General features: G+C 44.1%; 1 protein-coding gene across 2 annotated transcripts in view; it reads right to left on the bottom strand.

Annotated features, from left to right (window-relative positions):
- Nucleotides 1-16,619, bottom strand: part of ZFX (zinc finger protein X-linked) — a 606,526-nt gene that overhangs the window by 295,113 nt on the left and 294,794 nt on the right. Inside the window, exon 5 of one of the 2 annotated variants that reach the window (XM_086934509.1) lies at nucleotides 1,252-1,395. The exons of the other annotated variant lie outside the window; for it this stretch is intronic. Within the exon in view, the coding sequence (XP_086790635.1) occupies nucleotides 1,252-1,395 (144 nt within the window). The remainder of the gene's footprint in view (nucleotides 1-1,251; nucleotides 1,396-16,619) is intronic. 2 annotated transcript variants of the gene reach the window in all.

The following is a 16,619-nucleotide window of genomic DNA, read 5'->3' as shown; positions in this document are numbered from 1 at the left end:
AAGAGAATTTAAACTTTTTACCCAATGGTAGAAAAAAAAAGCAGTCTGGGTTGAGATTGGCAATCCAATGCATAGTAGTTCTCATAGTGATGCATGCCTGTCCTATTAAAAGCTCAGCCTCAATCAGAAATAAACAATAAGAGAAAAACAACTTTTACTTTTCCAACCCGAATTACAAGATGGCAGGAGTATGCACAGGTTGCGAATATACAATACATTAAATGTTCTGCTCCGAGAAAAACAGCTAGAAATCGGTCAGATAGACAATAACATTTTTACAGAGGAATGTGACACTCCCCCCCCTTGCAAGGATGAATGCAGCACAACTGCAAAATGCAGTACAGTGACAGTTCAGTTATTTTATTTCATTTTAACTCCAAGGAGCTAAATTGGGTCTGTGTCTACGTCACTGACAATATTTCTCAGTCTTTTTTTTGTAGGGTACTTCATTTCAAGCTGTCAGGCACAAGATAGGTTTTCTGGAGGTAAGCATATATTGGACTTCCTAATGATTTATTGTCCTTGAAGAGTATATTAAAAAGGGGTTAATGGCTTATATTAATTTTTGATTTTACTTTAGTTGGCATTCCAAAAAATGTTTTACTTTTAAAGAAACAACGACTTAATATTGACTTTTGAAAGACGTGTTTCACTTTAAAATAGGACTTTTCAATTATGAGTCAATATATTCTGTTTATGACTATTACTGAAGAACTCATGGTGGAGAACATTAGGCAAAATACACAGACAAAGGACTGACAAAGTGATCAGTATAAGGAATTCCCTCAACAAACCAAGCGCTTCCTGAAGTTGAGATGAAGCGGGATAAAAGAGATACCAACACTGTTAAAAGGAAAATAAAACATGGCACACAAAAGAAAATAATACTGCCACAAAAAACAAAAACAACAAGAAGGTCCATCAAGTTGCACAGCCAAAAACGTGATGCAGTTTCTAATCCTTTTCCACTCACAGGTGATTGATAAAGAAAGGGAGATGGGAGTTGCATACAATGGCCCAATCATGATTAAACAATATAAGCAGCTTCTAGCCCTTTCTCCTGCCCCCCAGTCTTGCTATGTGATGGAGTTGGAAAGAACAGTAAGATAAAGCATTGTTCAGAGGAGGGTCATCTTCAGGACAACTTCTAAAGATACTTGGAGATCTGACATGAAAATTCATTAACACTCTCCACTTAACACTAACTTTAGGATAAATTAGATTATTTGTGCGCTAAATCACTGTACTTACTTAAATCTTCATCCTCCTGTTGGGCATCATTTACAGTCATGTAAACCAATTTTTCTCGTGGTATACGTCCCACGCTGTTTTGCTCCAGCAATTCAACCCCCTGATCAAGCTCAGAGTCGCTCTCCACGATATCTACTGTGCCTCCTGCATGAAAAGAACAGTGCTGGGGGCTTGTTGGCTTCACCATGCAAAAAAGAGAGTTGTAGTACCTAGCAAAATTTGAAAAACGTAGCAATGCGTAAACCTCAATCAGGAAACGTAACCCCTACAGCTTACACCTTATAATCCGTTGCAAATGATCCAATGAACATAAAGGTACTTTCAAGTAAGATGGGTAGTAAATTTAATCAATCACAAACCCTTAGAGAAGGAATATGCTACTTACCAGTATGCATCTGTTCTTGGCATGTAGGGCTGCTGACATTGATATCTGTGCATAAATCGCCGCCTAGTGTTGGGACCGGATGATTGCACATTGTTGTCCTGGAAGAGTCTTCGAAGTATCACGAGATAGGTGGCTCCTCCCCTGGACTACAGTGCGCATGGGCATCCTCTCCATCCTCAGATTGTTTTTTGCCATTGTGGCAGAGATGGAGTATGGTACAGTAAGAGATGTCCATGCAAGAAAGTAAGAATGAATGCTACAGCTGCGACAGGCACAGGGGAGGAGGTTGGGCGATATGAATGTCAGCAGCCCTACATGCACGTCCAACAGATGCATACTGGTAAGTAGCATATTCCGTTCGAGGCATGTGGGCTGCTGAATTCATATCTATGCATAGAATGTATAGCAGTCTCTCCCTTAGCGGTGGCTACCTGTGCCAGCTGCAGCAGTCTGAAACAGAGTTTTTAGAACAGCCTGTCCTACAGCAGCTTGCTGTTTGGAATGTACATCTACACAATAGTGTTTTGTGAAAGTATGTATGGTAGACCATATGGCTGCTCTACATATTTCCTCTAGAGGAATGTTTCCTAGGAAAGCCATGGATGCCCCTAGTTTGCGTGTAGAATGCGCTCTTGGGGGAACTGTTAAAGTGCGTTTTGCTTTTAGAAAACATATTTGAATGCACTTAACTATCCATCTGGCTAACCCAGATTTTGAAATGGGGTTGCCTTTGTGTTGTGGTGAAAAGGCAACAAACAACTGTTTAGTCTTCCTAAAATCCTTAGTTCTATCAATGTAGTATAGAAGAGCTCTCTTGACATCTAGTGTGTGTAGAGCCCTTTCAGGTACTGACTGTGGATTTGGAAAGAACACTGGCAGTTCTATTGTCTGATTGATATGAAAATGGGATACCACTTTTGGCATAAAGTTAGGGTTTGTTCTAAGAACCACCCTATTTGCATATATTTGGATGAATGGCTATTGAATAGTTAGGGCTTGCAGCTCGCTAACTCTTCTAAGCGAAGTAATCGCTACAAGAAAAGCCACCTTCCATGTTAGAAATTGTAATTCACATGAATGCAACGGTTCAAATGGTGGTCCCATTAGTTTGGTTAAAACGATGTTTAGGTTCCAGACAGGTGAAGGTGGGTGTTTTGGGGGGATTATTCGTTTGAGTCCCTCCATGAATGCTTTAATTGCAGGCACTCTAAACAGCGAAAGATGCTGCCTGTTCTGAAGATAAGCTGCAATGGCAGCGAAGTGTATTCTTATAGATGAATAAGCTAGATTGCAACGATGTAGGTGCAAAAGATAGCAAATGATAGTTTGCGTTGAAGCATCTAGTGGGTTTATGTCATTTTATTACAGTAAATGACAAAACGCTTCCACCGGTAGTAGGTTTTCTTGCCTCCTTGATAATGTTCATACAGTCAGGAGGTAAGTTTAGGTACCCACATTCTAAGACTTCAGGAGCCAGATTGCAAGGTTCAGTTGTTGCGGATCTGGGTGCTGTATGTCTCCATGGCTCTGAGTGAGAAGAGTGGGTGTTAGCCGCAGTCTTTGATGAGGCACCACGGAAAGTTCTAGAAAAGTTGTGTACCATGGTTGCCTCGCCCATGTTGGAGCAACCAGGATTAGTGTCAGTGAATGCTGGCGTAGTTTGCGTGCCACTAGCGGTATTAACGGTGCTGGGGGAAAAGCGTACGCACATTTGCCTGACCAGTTCATCCATATCGCATTGCCCTGCGACTGCGGATGTGGAAACCTGGCGGCAAAGTACTGGCATTTGCGTTTTCCCTTGTGGCGAACAGGTCTATCTCTGGTTGACCCCACTGTTGGAAGTATGGTTGTAGCACTGTGGGATGAATCTCCCACTCGTGCATCTGTTGGCTGTGTCTGCTGAGCAGATCCGCTATTTGGTTGTGCTTGCCTGGGAGGTGTTCCGCCATGAGAAAAATGTTTCTTTGAATGGCCCACTTCCACATGCTTTGGGCTAGATGTGATAGCTATGGAGAGTGTGTTCCTCCCTGTTTCTGTATGTAGTACATTGCTGTCATGTTGTCCGTCCGGATCAACACAGTCTTGTTGCATAAATGTACTTTGAACGCTTTCATTGCCAGAAAAATTGCCATCAGCTCTAGCAAGTTGATGTGCATTTTGTTTTGTTGTGTTGTCCATAGGCCCTGCACTGTGTACTGAAGGACATGGGCTCCCCATCTTATCAGGGATGCGTCCGTCGTCAACACTATTTGTGGTACAGGCTCTTGGAACAGTCGTCCCTTGCAAAGGTTTTGTGGATTCCACCAATGCAGAGAGTTGTATGCACGACTGGTCACCAACACTAGGTCTTTCAATTGTCCTTGAGCCTGGTTCCACTGCCGTGCTAAGCACTCTTGTAGCGGACGCATGTGTAGTCTTGCGTGAGGGACTATGAAGATGCACGAAGCCATCATGCCTATGAGTTGCATAAACACTCGGGCAGAGAGCGAGTGCTGGGGCTTGAACTTTTGGATCAGCAGTTGCATACTGTGTATTCTTGCAGTGTTTGGGTATGCTTTTGCTGCTAGAGTATCTATCGTTGCTCCCAGGTACTGCTGTACATGGGACGGCTGAAGATGAGATTTTGGGTAGTTCAACGTGAAGCCTAGACTGTGCAGGAGGTGAATGGTGCGGGACATGTGGCTGGCACATTGCTGGGCCGACTTTGCTTGTATTAGCCAGTCGTCCAGGTACGGATAGACGTGAATATGTTGTCTTCTCAAATGTGCAGCTACTGTCGCTAGGCATTTCGTGAACACCCTTGGGGCTGTTGTTACACCAAATGGAAGGACTTTGAATTGGTAATGTTGATTCTGTATTGTGAACCTGAGATATTTCCTGTGAGCAGGATGTATCGGTATATGGAAGTATGCGTCTTTGAGTTCCAAAGTTGCGAGGAAGTCTCCTTGTTGCAGCAGTGGTAAGACTTGTTGTAGAGTGAGCATATGAAAATGCTCTGATAAAATGTATTGATTTAGGGGCCTGAGGTCCAATATTGGCCTGAGAGACCCGTCCTTTTTGGGGATGAGGAAGTATAGTGAGTATACCCCTGTACCCTGATGTTCTAATGGTACTAGTTCTATGGCCCCTTTTTGCAGTATGCTGATGACTTCTTGCTGCAATAAGTTTAAGTGTTCCACAGACATAGGACGGTGTCTTGGTGGTATGTCGGGTGGTGTGGATGTTAGCTCTAGGCAATAGCCATCCTGGATAATTTGCCTTACCCACTTGTCTGTAGTGATGTTTTGCCAGACAGGTAGGAACTGCTGTAATCGTCCCCCGACTGGTGTTGTATGGTCTGGGGGTAGCGCCAAGAAGTCACTGTTTTGTGTTGGTAGAGGATCTGGTGGTATTATTCCCTCGTCCTCTGCCTTTGTTGTAATTGCCGCGGTATCCACCTCTATTGTTCTTATTGTAGGTGATTTGCGTATTCCCTTTGTAGTTTGAGGTCTGCTGTGATGAGTTAACTCTTGCAGCTCCTCTGTAATTGGAGCGACGAAAAGAGCCTCTATGTTGTTGGGACTGCAAGGCTCCCATAGACTTAGCCGTCTCAGTGTTTTTTTTTCATCTTGTCCAGGATTGTATCTACAGCTGGACCAAATAAATAGTCAGGATTTACTGGCTGGTTTAATAAAGTGGACTGGACTTCCATTTTTGAAACCTGAAATGCGAAGCCACGCAGGTCTACTGAGCATAACACTGGTGTTAACTGATCTGGCCGCTGTATCTGCCACATCTAGGGCACATTTATTGGAGGTGTTAGTTATTAACTTTCCCTCCTGTACTAGGTCTTCAGCCTGTTCCTTGTAAGGTTCAGGTAAATACTGGAGAAGTGTCTCTAGGGTGTCAGTGTGCCCTGTCGTACCTAGCCAACAGGGCTTGCATATTAGATATTCGCCATATATTAGCTGCTTGAGCAGCTACCCTCTTTCCTGAGGCCTCTAAGATCTTTGATTCTTTGTCAGGAGGTGGAACTTCTCCAGTTGTTTGTGAGTTTGCAAGTTTACGTGCATTGGATACCACTAAAGAATCCAAAGGCAGTTGTCCCTTAATATATGTGGGGTCTACTGGTGCTTTCCTGTATTTCCTCTCTATTCTGGGGTTAATGACCCGTGCCCTAGTTGTTTCCTTAAATATGTCACCTGCATGTTTAAGTACCCCTTTTAACATAGGTAGTGTTTTGACAGATCTTTCTGATGTGGCAAAAGTGTCAAAGAGGAAATCTTCCTCAATGGGGTCTGCATGCATCTCTACATTGTGATTGAGGGCTGCCCTATCTATTAGTGCATTAAAATCAGCTGTATCCTCTGTAGGAGAAGGCTTAGCAGGGTATGCAGGTGTATCTGGAATGGGCTGAGAGTCACCAGGATCTACTGGGTCAGCCCATGGTTGAGGTTGACTGTGTTGGTCAGGGTCAACTGGATAATTGTATTCCTCATTATCTTCACAATCCACCTCTTCATCTAAGTGTGTGGGTGTATATGTGTACTTGTTAGGCATAGTTGGTTTTATAGGCTCAAATAGAATAGGTGAAGTAGAACAGTCCCTTTTCTTTTTGAGTGGGATGATATAAGACTGTTTATCAGTTTTTGGTCTGATTTTCCTCTTGTAGAGAGTGACTTTGCCAGAATTATGGTCAATGTAAAGTTTTGACTGTTCTTCTGATGAGGGGTCTGGATACAAGATCTCCTGCTCAGTAGTCCTTGGCTTTTTTCCCAATGTCTTTGGTTTTGTTTGTTTCGGTTCGATCCCGGACTTCGGGTCGATCGCCTTTGTCTTAAAGGAAGTTGGTAGGGCAAATTTGATCGGTCCGAGAGCCCTCGGTGTTACAACAGTCTTTTTAGGTTGTGCCTGTTTCTTTGGAGCCGATGTTCTTATCGGTTCGACGTTCTTTGTTGTGTCGATAGTGCCCTTCTGACCTTGTGGCGTCCTCGGAACCTGTGGTTTCGGACCGATGCCTTGCGGTCTCAGCTCGATGGCCTTCTTTGGGTCAATTTTATTCGGCTCGATTGTCTTCTGTTGCACAGCCATTGGTTTGTCGACTCTCTGTTTCGGTTCGACAACCTTCTTCGGATCGAGTCCCTTTTTTGTGTTGTCGGCTGTCGGCGCCGATCTTATCGGTTCGACGGCCTTTTGTTTTGAAGTGGATATAGGTGCGCTGGCCTTCAGCTCGACGACCCTTGTGTTCAACTCCGATGGATCGACATAGTTTGGTCCGAAGACCGTATTGTCGACGATCTTCTTTGGGATTGACTCCGATGGATCGACGTAGTTTGGTCCGAAGACTGTGTAGTCGATCAGTTTTGGTTTCGTTTTTGGTTCCATAACTTTCGGTTTCGATATCAACAATTCCGGGTATGTTGATCCGATGGCTCTTTTCTAATATTCTTAGCCGAGCTGTATCGCGAGGCTATAGAATGGGTTTCGAGATCTTGGCTAAGGCCTTCCGGCGATGCCTCGGCCTGAGCCTGTGGAACCATAGAAGTGTATGTTTGGGGCGTCGTACTCACGGTTGGCCCCGTTTCATCACTGGAGTCGTCTTTGACGGCTCCGATCCCTTGTTCGTCGTCTCCTACCTCGACGATGTCTTCTCCTTTGTCGACATAGTAGTTGGAGTCATGCTCTGAATCTTGATCCGACTGTTGATCTGATTCTTCGGCTTCGACAAGATCTTCTTAATCGTCGAACATATTTTCCGGCTCCGGCGCTGGTTTCTGCATGATTAGCCTAGCGGCCCGTCGAATCTGAAGTGTCTTCTTGGATCGAATTGGGCACAGGCTAGGCAGTCGGCTTCATGATGTTCCGGAGATAAACACTTGTTACATACAGGGTGTTTATCTATATGTGGGTATTTCGAATTACAAAGAGGGCATCTTTTGAATGGATTTCGTTCCATCGACGACAGGTCCCTTTGGCGTCGTCAAGGCCCGATTTGACGTCCTGAGTTTAATAAACTGTAAATAAAGCTGTCGGCACCGATCGAAAACAATACGGACGAGTCCGAAGGCCTTTTGGCCTTTTAGACAAGTTTTTTTCGATTCCGAACTTCGAGTAAAGGAAAGTACATCCGAACCCAATGGCGGAAAAAACCAATCTGAGGATGGAGAGGATACCCATGCGCACTGTAGTCCAGGGGAGGAGCCACCTATCTCGTGATACTTCGAAGACTCTTCCAGGACAACAATGTGCAATCATCCGGACCCAACACTAGGCGGCGATCTATGCACAGATATGAATTCAGCAGCCCACATGCCTCGAACACTATAGCTCAGCAAATTTATCAGCAGCACAACGCATCAACACCAATAATACCATATAACTGCTGATCAGAGTTTTGTATGATTTTATTTGGATATTTATGCAGTAAATTTCAGGACATGTTGCATGACAGTGTGTCTCTTAAAAGTGTAGTCAAAAGTAAAATATGAAGGCAAACATATGGTGACGTGATAAAGATGTAATCTAGTTCTGTTCAAATCGTAGGTGAGAAAACAACAATACAACTACAAGTGGAAGGTGCAGAATGTTTATGCCATGCCTGAGGTAGCATGGAAAAGATAATCAGATATATCAGCTCTCAGCTTTAATTTAAAGAGACTAACGAATAAGTACAGACGGTGGTGCTTTCGTCAGAACATACTATATATTTCTACAAGGTTTATTTCTGCAGAGTTACCGATTTTAACAGACATTCAATAAAAAGCTGCCTTGAGTTATGTATACTGTCTAAGATAGCCACAATTATTATTAAATGACTACATTGTGTAGATCCCATTATAAAGACTCGTCACTTTTAAACTGCACGTCTCAATACATTTTAGAGTCACTATCATTAAATAGTCATAAAAAGAACCTATCAAACACTTTTATGTAAACTAACGTTTTTTGAATGTTTTGTGCAATACAGCCATTTAGGTGACCCTGTCTTCCTATAAAATTTACTAAAAATCAACCTATCAATAAAAAAGTGAAAAAAGTATTAATTTTCAAAGTTCACAATTATAACCTTTCCCAGATTAGCATTCTAGTTTCACAGTGCATCATACTTACATCCTTTCCCAGTAGAGTCTGGTATCATCAATGCTAATGAACAAACTTATGCTAGAAACAGCACTTTATTAGAAGATACGTTTAAGAGATTTGATGATGGTTATCTACAGCTGCTGCTTTCCTAAAGCAATGGGTTTATGGGCATTAAAGGGCAAATCTCATAATATGCACAGGAGATTCCAACTGTGTATTAGGCTTGGACGCAGACTGATCACTCCATTTGGTCCTCTCTATACAGAAATCCCATAAATCCTTTTTGTGAAGTCAGGACTGGCACAATAATCATACATGAGAGGGGGAGGAGCCAAGCAGGCATCCGAAATGGCCGCATAGTCGCTCGGCTCCGAGAGCCCTTTCGCCCCACACGTCTATCCTGACGTCCATCCTGCGCCACGAAGGCATACTTTAATAGGAGAAAGAAAACGGGCACCTATCGTTTGCTTCCGAAGCTCCTACGTGCAGCAGATTCTGAGAACCGTCCCCGACGGCTCCACGGCCCACGCGGCGATGAGACCGGGGCATTGACTTGGCAGGGCCTCCGGCCGGAGCTGCAGCATCGGCGGCCGTTGATGGCGGTGGGGGGCCTGTCGGCGGGTGCCGTTGACATGAAGGACCGCTGCTAGCGGTGAAGACCCGGTCCGCTCTGCGGTGACCCTTGAGGGGCAGTGTGGTGGCACAGGATCGGAGGGGGCGCATGCCTCCTGCCCCCTCCCCAAACTTTGTTGCCCGGGTATAGCCAAGGACTGCCCCTGACATAGGCGGGTGACTCCCGGGGCCCGGCAGGGATTTTAGCCTTTTGGTGGCTCTCCTTTCAGGAGCCTGCCTCACAGCTTTTCGCCCCGGGGACGCATCCCGTGGCGCCCTCGAGGTGAGGCCTGGTCCCTGACAGTGGTGAAGAGGGACAGGGCCGACTGGTTTAAGATGTGGCTGGTGCTCTCCTCTACGGCCCGCGTCCACGCCGGGTGGCTGTTGCACGGATGGGGCAGGGATGCTCGCAACGTAGGCAGGAGTTTACATCCTGGGACGTGTTGGCTGCCCTAGCAGTTTTGCACGAGACCATGATTTCCCATGCCTGGGACCTGGGTGAAAGAATGGATGCCATTGCTGTCTCGCTGTCTCTAACGGCCACGGTCCGACTCCAGGGGACTGCTGATGAACTTGCTGCTGAGTCTGTGGTGGAAGATCCAGCTCTGCAGAGGCACCGGGAGCCGCTCGAGGTTCGGGCTCCCGTGCCCGCGCGGACCGACTTGATTGCTCGTATGGATGTCTCCTAGGGACACATGTCCAACTGGCGGCTGGGGATGGAGCGCTGTTTTCCCTCATGGACTGGCCTGGTTAAGTCGCCGCGGTGGCCAAACTGTGTGACTCTTCTCTCCTGGATGGTGTTATTCTCTGTGAGCCTTTGGAAGTTCCCGAGACCGGACTTGATATTGTCTGATCTTTGCTGTCGGTACTTCGATGGACTTGGATTGTTGTGCTTTCCTGGGTCTGCGCCCCACCCGGATCCACCCTTATTGTTTGGACCCTCAGGACTGTGCTTTAAATTGATTAAATGAGTGGACTTCTGGCGGTACCGCTACCAGACAGGGGCAGGGATGAAGTGGTTTTATGGTCTAATGGCTTTATTGTTGACAGACGGTGCAGTGGGTATGTTCGATCGATATTTCGTCGCTAATGTGATGGGGATTTATTGTTCTTCATTATAGTATTACTTCCTTTCTGGGATTTCCGAGGTGTAGGGGCGAGGGGCGGGGCCGGGCGGCATGATGAGGGCCCTCCTCCGCTTATTTTTCTTTTCTTTTCCTCTTTCTCTATCTTTCTATATTTCGGGTCTCTATTAGGGCGACAGGCATGCTGCGGGGGGGGGGGGGGGGGGGGGGGTAGGCCATGGCCTTCTGCGGGTGTGCAGGGTGGGGGGTTGCGGGATGGGTGGTTGAGCGATATTTGTTTCTATGGCCCTTTAGTCTTTCTTCCTTTTTTAGTGTCGTCGTCGCTCACGCTCTTTGCGGTATGTTTGGTGATGAGGGGTGGGAGTTGGACTTGCTACACGCCGGGGTTGCGCCTGCATTTCTTCTGCTTTGTATATCTTACCCCCCCGATATTTCCTTCGTATTAACACTGTTTGTAGATATCCTGACTTGCACACTATTGCGGGATAGTGTACGACTGTGCGACACCTCTTCCTTAGTTTCTTATTTGAAAATGAACCTCTTAAATCCTGATTTCAATCTGTTGTGTCTGATTACAAGTTATGCATCGTTACTTTATAACCCCGGGTTTCGAACTGCTATAACTATACATATTGCTTGCAGTATTCTCGTTCTGTTTAGCGGCCGGCCGGGATGGTTGTAGGCCCATACTTGTAACTGCATGTACTACGAATAAAGGTTCAATAAAAAATTAACCAAAAAAAATAATAATAATAATCATACATGAAAGATAACTTCTATTACCTAATACATGAAGCCACACTAAAATATAAATGATAGTTGCAAGCGATACGTCCCTGTTGCACCTTGAGGGCCCTGAACATCTCAGGAAGACAGTACCAAATTGCTTCCCCTTGATAAATACCATCTGCAGCACTAGAAGACTAGCATGTCTCTATACGTGGGGGTTTACACAACAACCAGAAAATAGATACAAGACTAATATGACACCACCTGCAGCAACACAGATGATTTTATCCAGGAATCAGAGAGATGGCAATTAATTGCCCATTTTAAGGGCGAAATGTGGGCTGTGGGAATACCTAATAGACTGCATACAATAAAATGCCAAGTCACTCCTATTCACACGGGCACCAACCTCATCCTAGCTAACAATACCAAGATGGCCTGAACCAGTTCTCTCTAGTAAAGTAGGTGTCTTAAAAACGTACTTTGAGTCGTCATGAAATCTAGACGTTGGCAATGCCCTTCTCCACTGCCTCTCTGACTCCACCGTGGCCATCCTTAAAGGAATCCTGTATGATGCAGCATTCCTTGTCAACATCCTGAAGAAATATCACCACATCACTTGTACCCTAATGGAACTCCACTGGCTTCCCTTGCCAGCTTACACCAGCTTCAAAACCAGCTGCCCACCAAGAATCTCCATGCCTATATGGCTGACAAGGTCACCTTCAACAGTGGCTGTTGGAACACCCAAATCAGACGAGATAAAAAAGTGCAGAAAAAGAAAGAAACAAGGCAGTAGACCTTTTCCTTCTATGCAGCCAGGTTCTAGAATATATAAATCTAGACATATAGAAAGAAAAATATGTTTATAACTTGAAGGTGTAATATTCCGAAACACCGCTTCATGAAATAATTGCATGAAACCATTGTTCATGTATTTTAGCACTTTTCATGAGACTTCCATGGGAACCGAAATGGAAATGTGGATATAAGCAGCTCAAAATGTAGAAAGCTTTTGTGCGGAGCAAATTTAGGGCCAGATAGGAAGTTTTCAACCTTAAGACAAGGCTCAGGAGCTGTACATTCTGGAAAATTTGCCTGGATTGGAACAAGGAGCAGTTTGAGGTCTCTAAGCATATCACATTTGCATTAATTGTCCCGGATAAGCACAATAACGAGAGTTAACATTTTGGTAGGAGAGTAAAGGGAGGGGCTTTGGAATATTGAAAAAAAGTGCCGAGAAAAGTGGCAACTTATAGGGCTTTAACAAACCGGTGCATGAGGGACTAATTTTTCCTACACTGTTCCTGCGAGAAAGAATAGGAGGAATTATGAAGGACACACCAACATTATGTGAGGTTTTATTGGTTTCAAAAAGGATTGTCCACATGATTAATTGTGTGGCTTAAATATCAAAATAAATGTACAGAATGCAAGGGGAGTGTGGTGAACCTAAAGAAAAATGGAAGTGTGAAGGAGAAGGAGGCATAGATACCTGCGTTAAAATAAGAATTCACATACAGCTTTAACAAAGCTACTTAGGAAACTAAAATTTGTGGGCTCTATCTCAACTGAATGCCGGGAGAAAACTAGGAGGGATGCACTACTAGTCGAATTCGATAAAGCAGGGATGTGACAGTCGACAGGGGGACACACAAAACGTAATACTGTCAACATAACACCCCAGAAATTCTCTACCTCACACCCCTAAGCAAAGCATACAATATAAAACAAGAGCATCTAAGGGGGTTAACTGACATTGGACAACTATTTGGGCAATAGCATACCCCAAGCCTGTGCTAAGCATCCATGACCAGTCCTGATACTCCGGGCTCTCAGGACGCTGCTCGCAGCTTCTTCCTGGCTGGTTAACAGCAGTGCACCAACTTGTCACTGAGAGGATAATTTTGGATTTGCAGGCCGTGGATATTTTCTGTTGGCCAATACCAATGCTAGATCCACGAGCCGGCATGCAGAGCTATCCCAGGTCGTGGCATTATTCCAGACACACAGGTTTCAGTGGACAGTAGTCTGGATCGGTCTGCAATTTCGGGTACTATTTCAGGTATTTCAAGCCAATGGCAGGACCACCCAGGGCACCCCAAACTATGTGAATAAAACTGCATCAGTACCTCCACACTTGGGGCAGTTGTCAACTCATAAGTCCATTCTACTGAAACTTTTCTGTGTCAATTGGGTCTTGTATAAAAATAAAGTGTGAGAGCTGAATATGTGTGTTCCTAGACACTCAAAAGTGCCCATTTGCGTTATTCCATTTGTCCTTAGTTATAGGTCTGTTCAGACTCAGATTTGATTTGATCATCGCTCAGTGCAACCACAGTGGTGTGCAGAGCTGCCATATATAAGCGGGACATAGCCTTCCTCTCACTGTTCACTGCCGTGATGAGTGATGGGTTTCAAATTCTCACTACCCCAGGTATGGTGCACCAGCGCAATGTGGTGACTGTGCCACAGGAACTGACCCCCAAGTAGATTATGTTCATCTGTAAATTTGTCAAAAGAAAGTAGGAAGCCACTTGCATAAAAGTCCCAATGTGTGTCACTTCACCGTTCGTCCAGATCGTTTGAAGGCATAGTGAGTTATCAGCCTAAATCATGCAAGGCACCACAAGGGCATCCCTATGACAGACATTCACCATTCTACACCAATTACAGATAGCCTATATTTTCAGCAGTACATTGCTGTGCAAATCAACTTGAGCAACACAAATTGCTTATAGCATCCACTCCATAGTCCAAAAATCTGAGAATCTGGTTTCAATGTCAGACAAGATTTTTTAACTTTTCTTGTTTCCTTGCCAGCCATTGCACCACCCCTTGTAGCTGTGCAACGAAGGCGTAGAATTCTGAGTTTGGGACCACCAGGTCACTCTCAATGAAAGGGAGAAACTTTTTTATCAAATACCACTCTAGGCCCACCAGCACTGCACATCAATTCGTTCATGTGGGAAAGCAGCTGTTTTAAACATTTCAAAGCAGCACTATCCTAATATTGAGAATATATATATATATATATATGTACCAATAATCTTCACCGCCTCCACTGCCACAGCGAAATGAAGACACGGACCCCAGGCTGTTGGCAAGGTAGATTTTATTTAATACCTCTCATGACGTAGGAGTGCCATCATCATCACAGGCTCCATACGACCCTCCACAGAAAGGAATAAGAGCCTTTAAAATGCCACGCAGCCACACAGTGCACTCACCACTCTCAGAAAGTTGACCTCATATGGATCTGCTCTATATGCTATATATTAATTTCCATGTATTATACATGTTTGCCTACCACCTCAATCTTGCATCCGCAGACATGGAGTAATATTGTTTTGAGTCCTTTCTGAAAGGTAACGGGTATGTCCAGCTGACCTTCAGACCAAACAGGTCAGCACCCTTTTCAAACAGTAACATCGTTGGAGGAACGAGTCTTCAGTCGGTCTCCCTAATTCAAAAGGACATCATCCGCATTTAGGAATATGAAATGCAAAGCGTCAAGCACTTAACACACCTTACTCATTCGCAACCTGCACTGTGCATGCCAGAGGCAGCATGGCCAAAACAAATAACGGAGAGAACCGAGGAAAACGCACACATGCCAATGTTGATACCTTAAACATACTGGTTTCATATCTGCACAACTTTTTGTTGGAAAACAGTGCTGTACACACCGAACACTTTGAGACTTCCATGGAAGCAGAGAGCCTTGTTGGCACCGGATTTTCTTAAATATTATACAGTACATCCACTGCATAGTTCAGTGGTTTCTAAACGAACGCCCTAATAATTTATGACATTTGTCCATTTATCACGGATGTAATCTACCCATGAGTTTGCATGCGTTAATACTGCTAAGGAAAACTAAGAGTAGGTGATTATCGTAACCCATGGCAGCAGTGTGCATAACACTCGTGATACAGAAAGGCTGCAGGCCATAAAGACACGTGTCTGCCACAAAGCTGTGGCAAACTATATTACACCCGAAAATGTCACACCGTCTCACTCAAACTATACAATGAAAGGCACCCAAAAAGCTAGAAGATGTATGGAAGAATGGCAGATTGATGGGTTTCGCAGAATTATGGAATCACTGGTATATAAGCAATATAAATGTTCTAGTCTGTGCCACAATTGGAGGAAACATTAGAATAGCGTGCCAAATTTCCCAAAAGAACACCCCATGGATATACTCAATCAGAAAGTTCTCTCAGAGGGAACTAATAAGTGACCTATATACAGATTGTATGCCTAGAGCACCCACATATCTGGGTTTATGGAATGTTGTATGGTAAGGTGAAGCATTACAATTAAATAGCATGGGAATAAATATGCATTTGTGTGGAAAGAACGGTAGAATAATATAGGTATAGGTTTAAAGATCAGGTGACAGTTGCTCTACCGAGCCTGACTTAGAAATCCATGTGGTAAATTACTGCCCTCTTCCCATCTGTTTTGGTGCCAGAGAAAAACAACATATTATCTCGTTATTTAAGACACTTTAATACCATTCCAATTTCATGCCTGTACCCCTGAAAGTTCAAGCTTAAGCAGTTGGGAAAAAAACAAATTGATCATATCTGCGCGGTGGGGATGAACTATTTGTGGAAGCACACTATTTCTGCTCACTCAAAAACGTACTTTTGGCCTACAACATGTGGGCGTGACCAAATCCCCTCTCTAGTGATGCTCACATAATTGTATGGCGACAGCTACAACCATAACAAGCGCTGGTAATACAAATAGATCTGGCTTTAAAGGGATGCTGTATGATAATATGAAGCGTATAAGTAATTAGCAGGGGAATGGATATGTTTTCCTGTGGAAGGAAAGAGCTGTAGAATAATAATGATGTAGGTTAAAAGGTCATGTTACCGTTGCACTGACAAGCCAGACCTAAAAATGCATGTAGATTAAGGACTACCCTCTACCCATCTGTGTTGCTGCCAGAGAAAAACAACACAAATTATCTAGTTATAATAAAGCACAACAGTGAAACCTCTGCCGAGACTTGCACCTATCCTGCTATCCCCAAGGTTTGTATAATACAGGAGATAGCCTAAGTACATCTATATGCACACAGTTCAAGCACCAACTGTCAGGGTGCGGTCCTAACCGGACTATACAATTTTAAAACAGGAATCAGCCGGGGCACCAGTAAATACTTAAATATAAAACAGTAGTTAAACAAGAATCAAATCAATTTCGGAGATGAATTTTCCAAATCTTTTTTATTCACAAATGATTCAGGCGTAACATGCGTTATGTTGCGAAGAACAGCCAAAGCGTTTCATCCAGTACAATGGACTTTTTCAGGGCTGTAAAGTGACCTATATACATATATAAAAAATACATGTACACAACATAACTGACAGCATTACAAAACACATTGTCATGTATCATGACATATATGTTCATACTCTAATTTAGGACCATTATCACGTGTACTAAAAAAGTAAGTTTAACTTAAAAAAGTGAGC

The sequence above is a fragment of the Lissotriton vulgaris genome, chromosome 8 (assembly GCF_964263255.1).
Source record: "Lissotriton vulgaris chromosome 8, aLisVul1.2, whole genome shotgun sequence".
Lineage (NCBI taxonomy): Eukaryota > Metazoa > Chordata > Amphibia > Caudata > Salamandridae > Lissotriton > Lissotriton vulgaris.
This window is presented reverse-complemented; position numbering and strand designations above follow the sequence as displayed.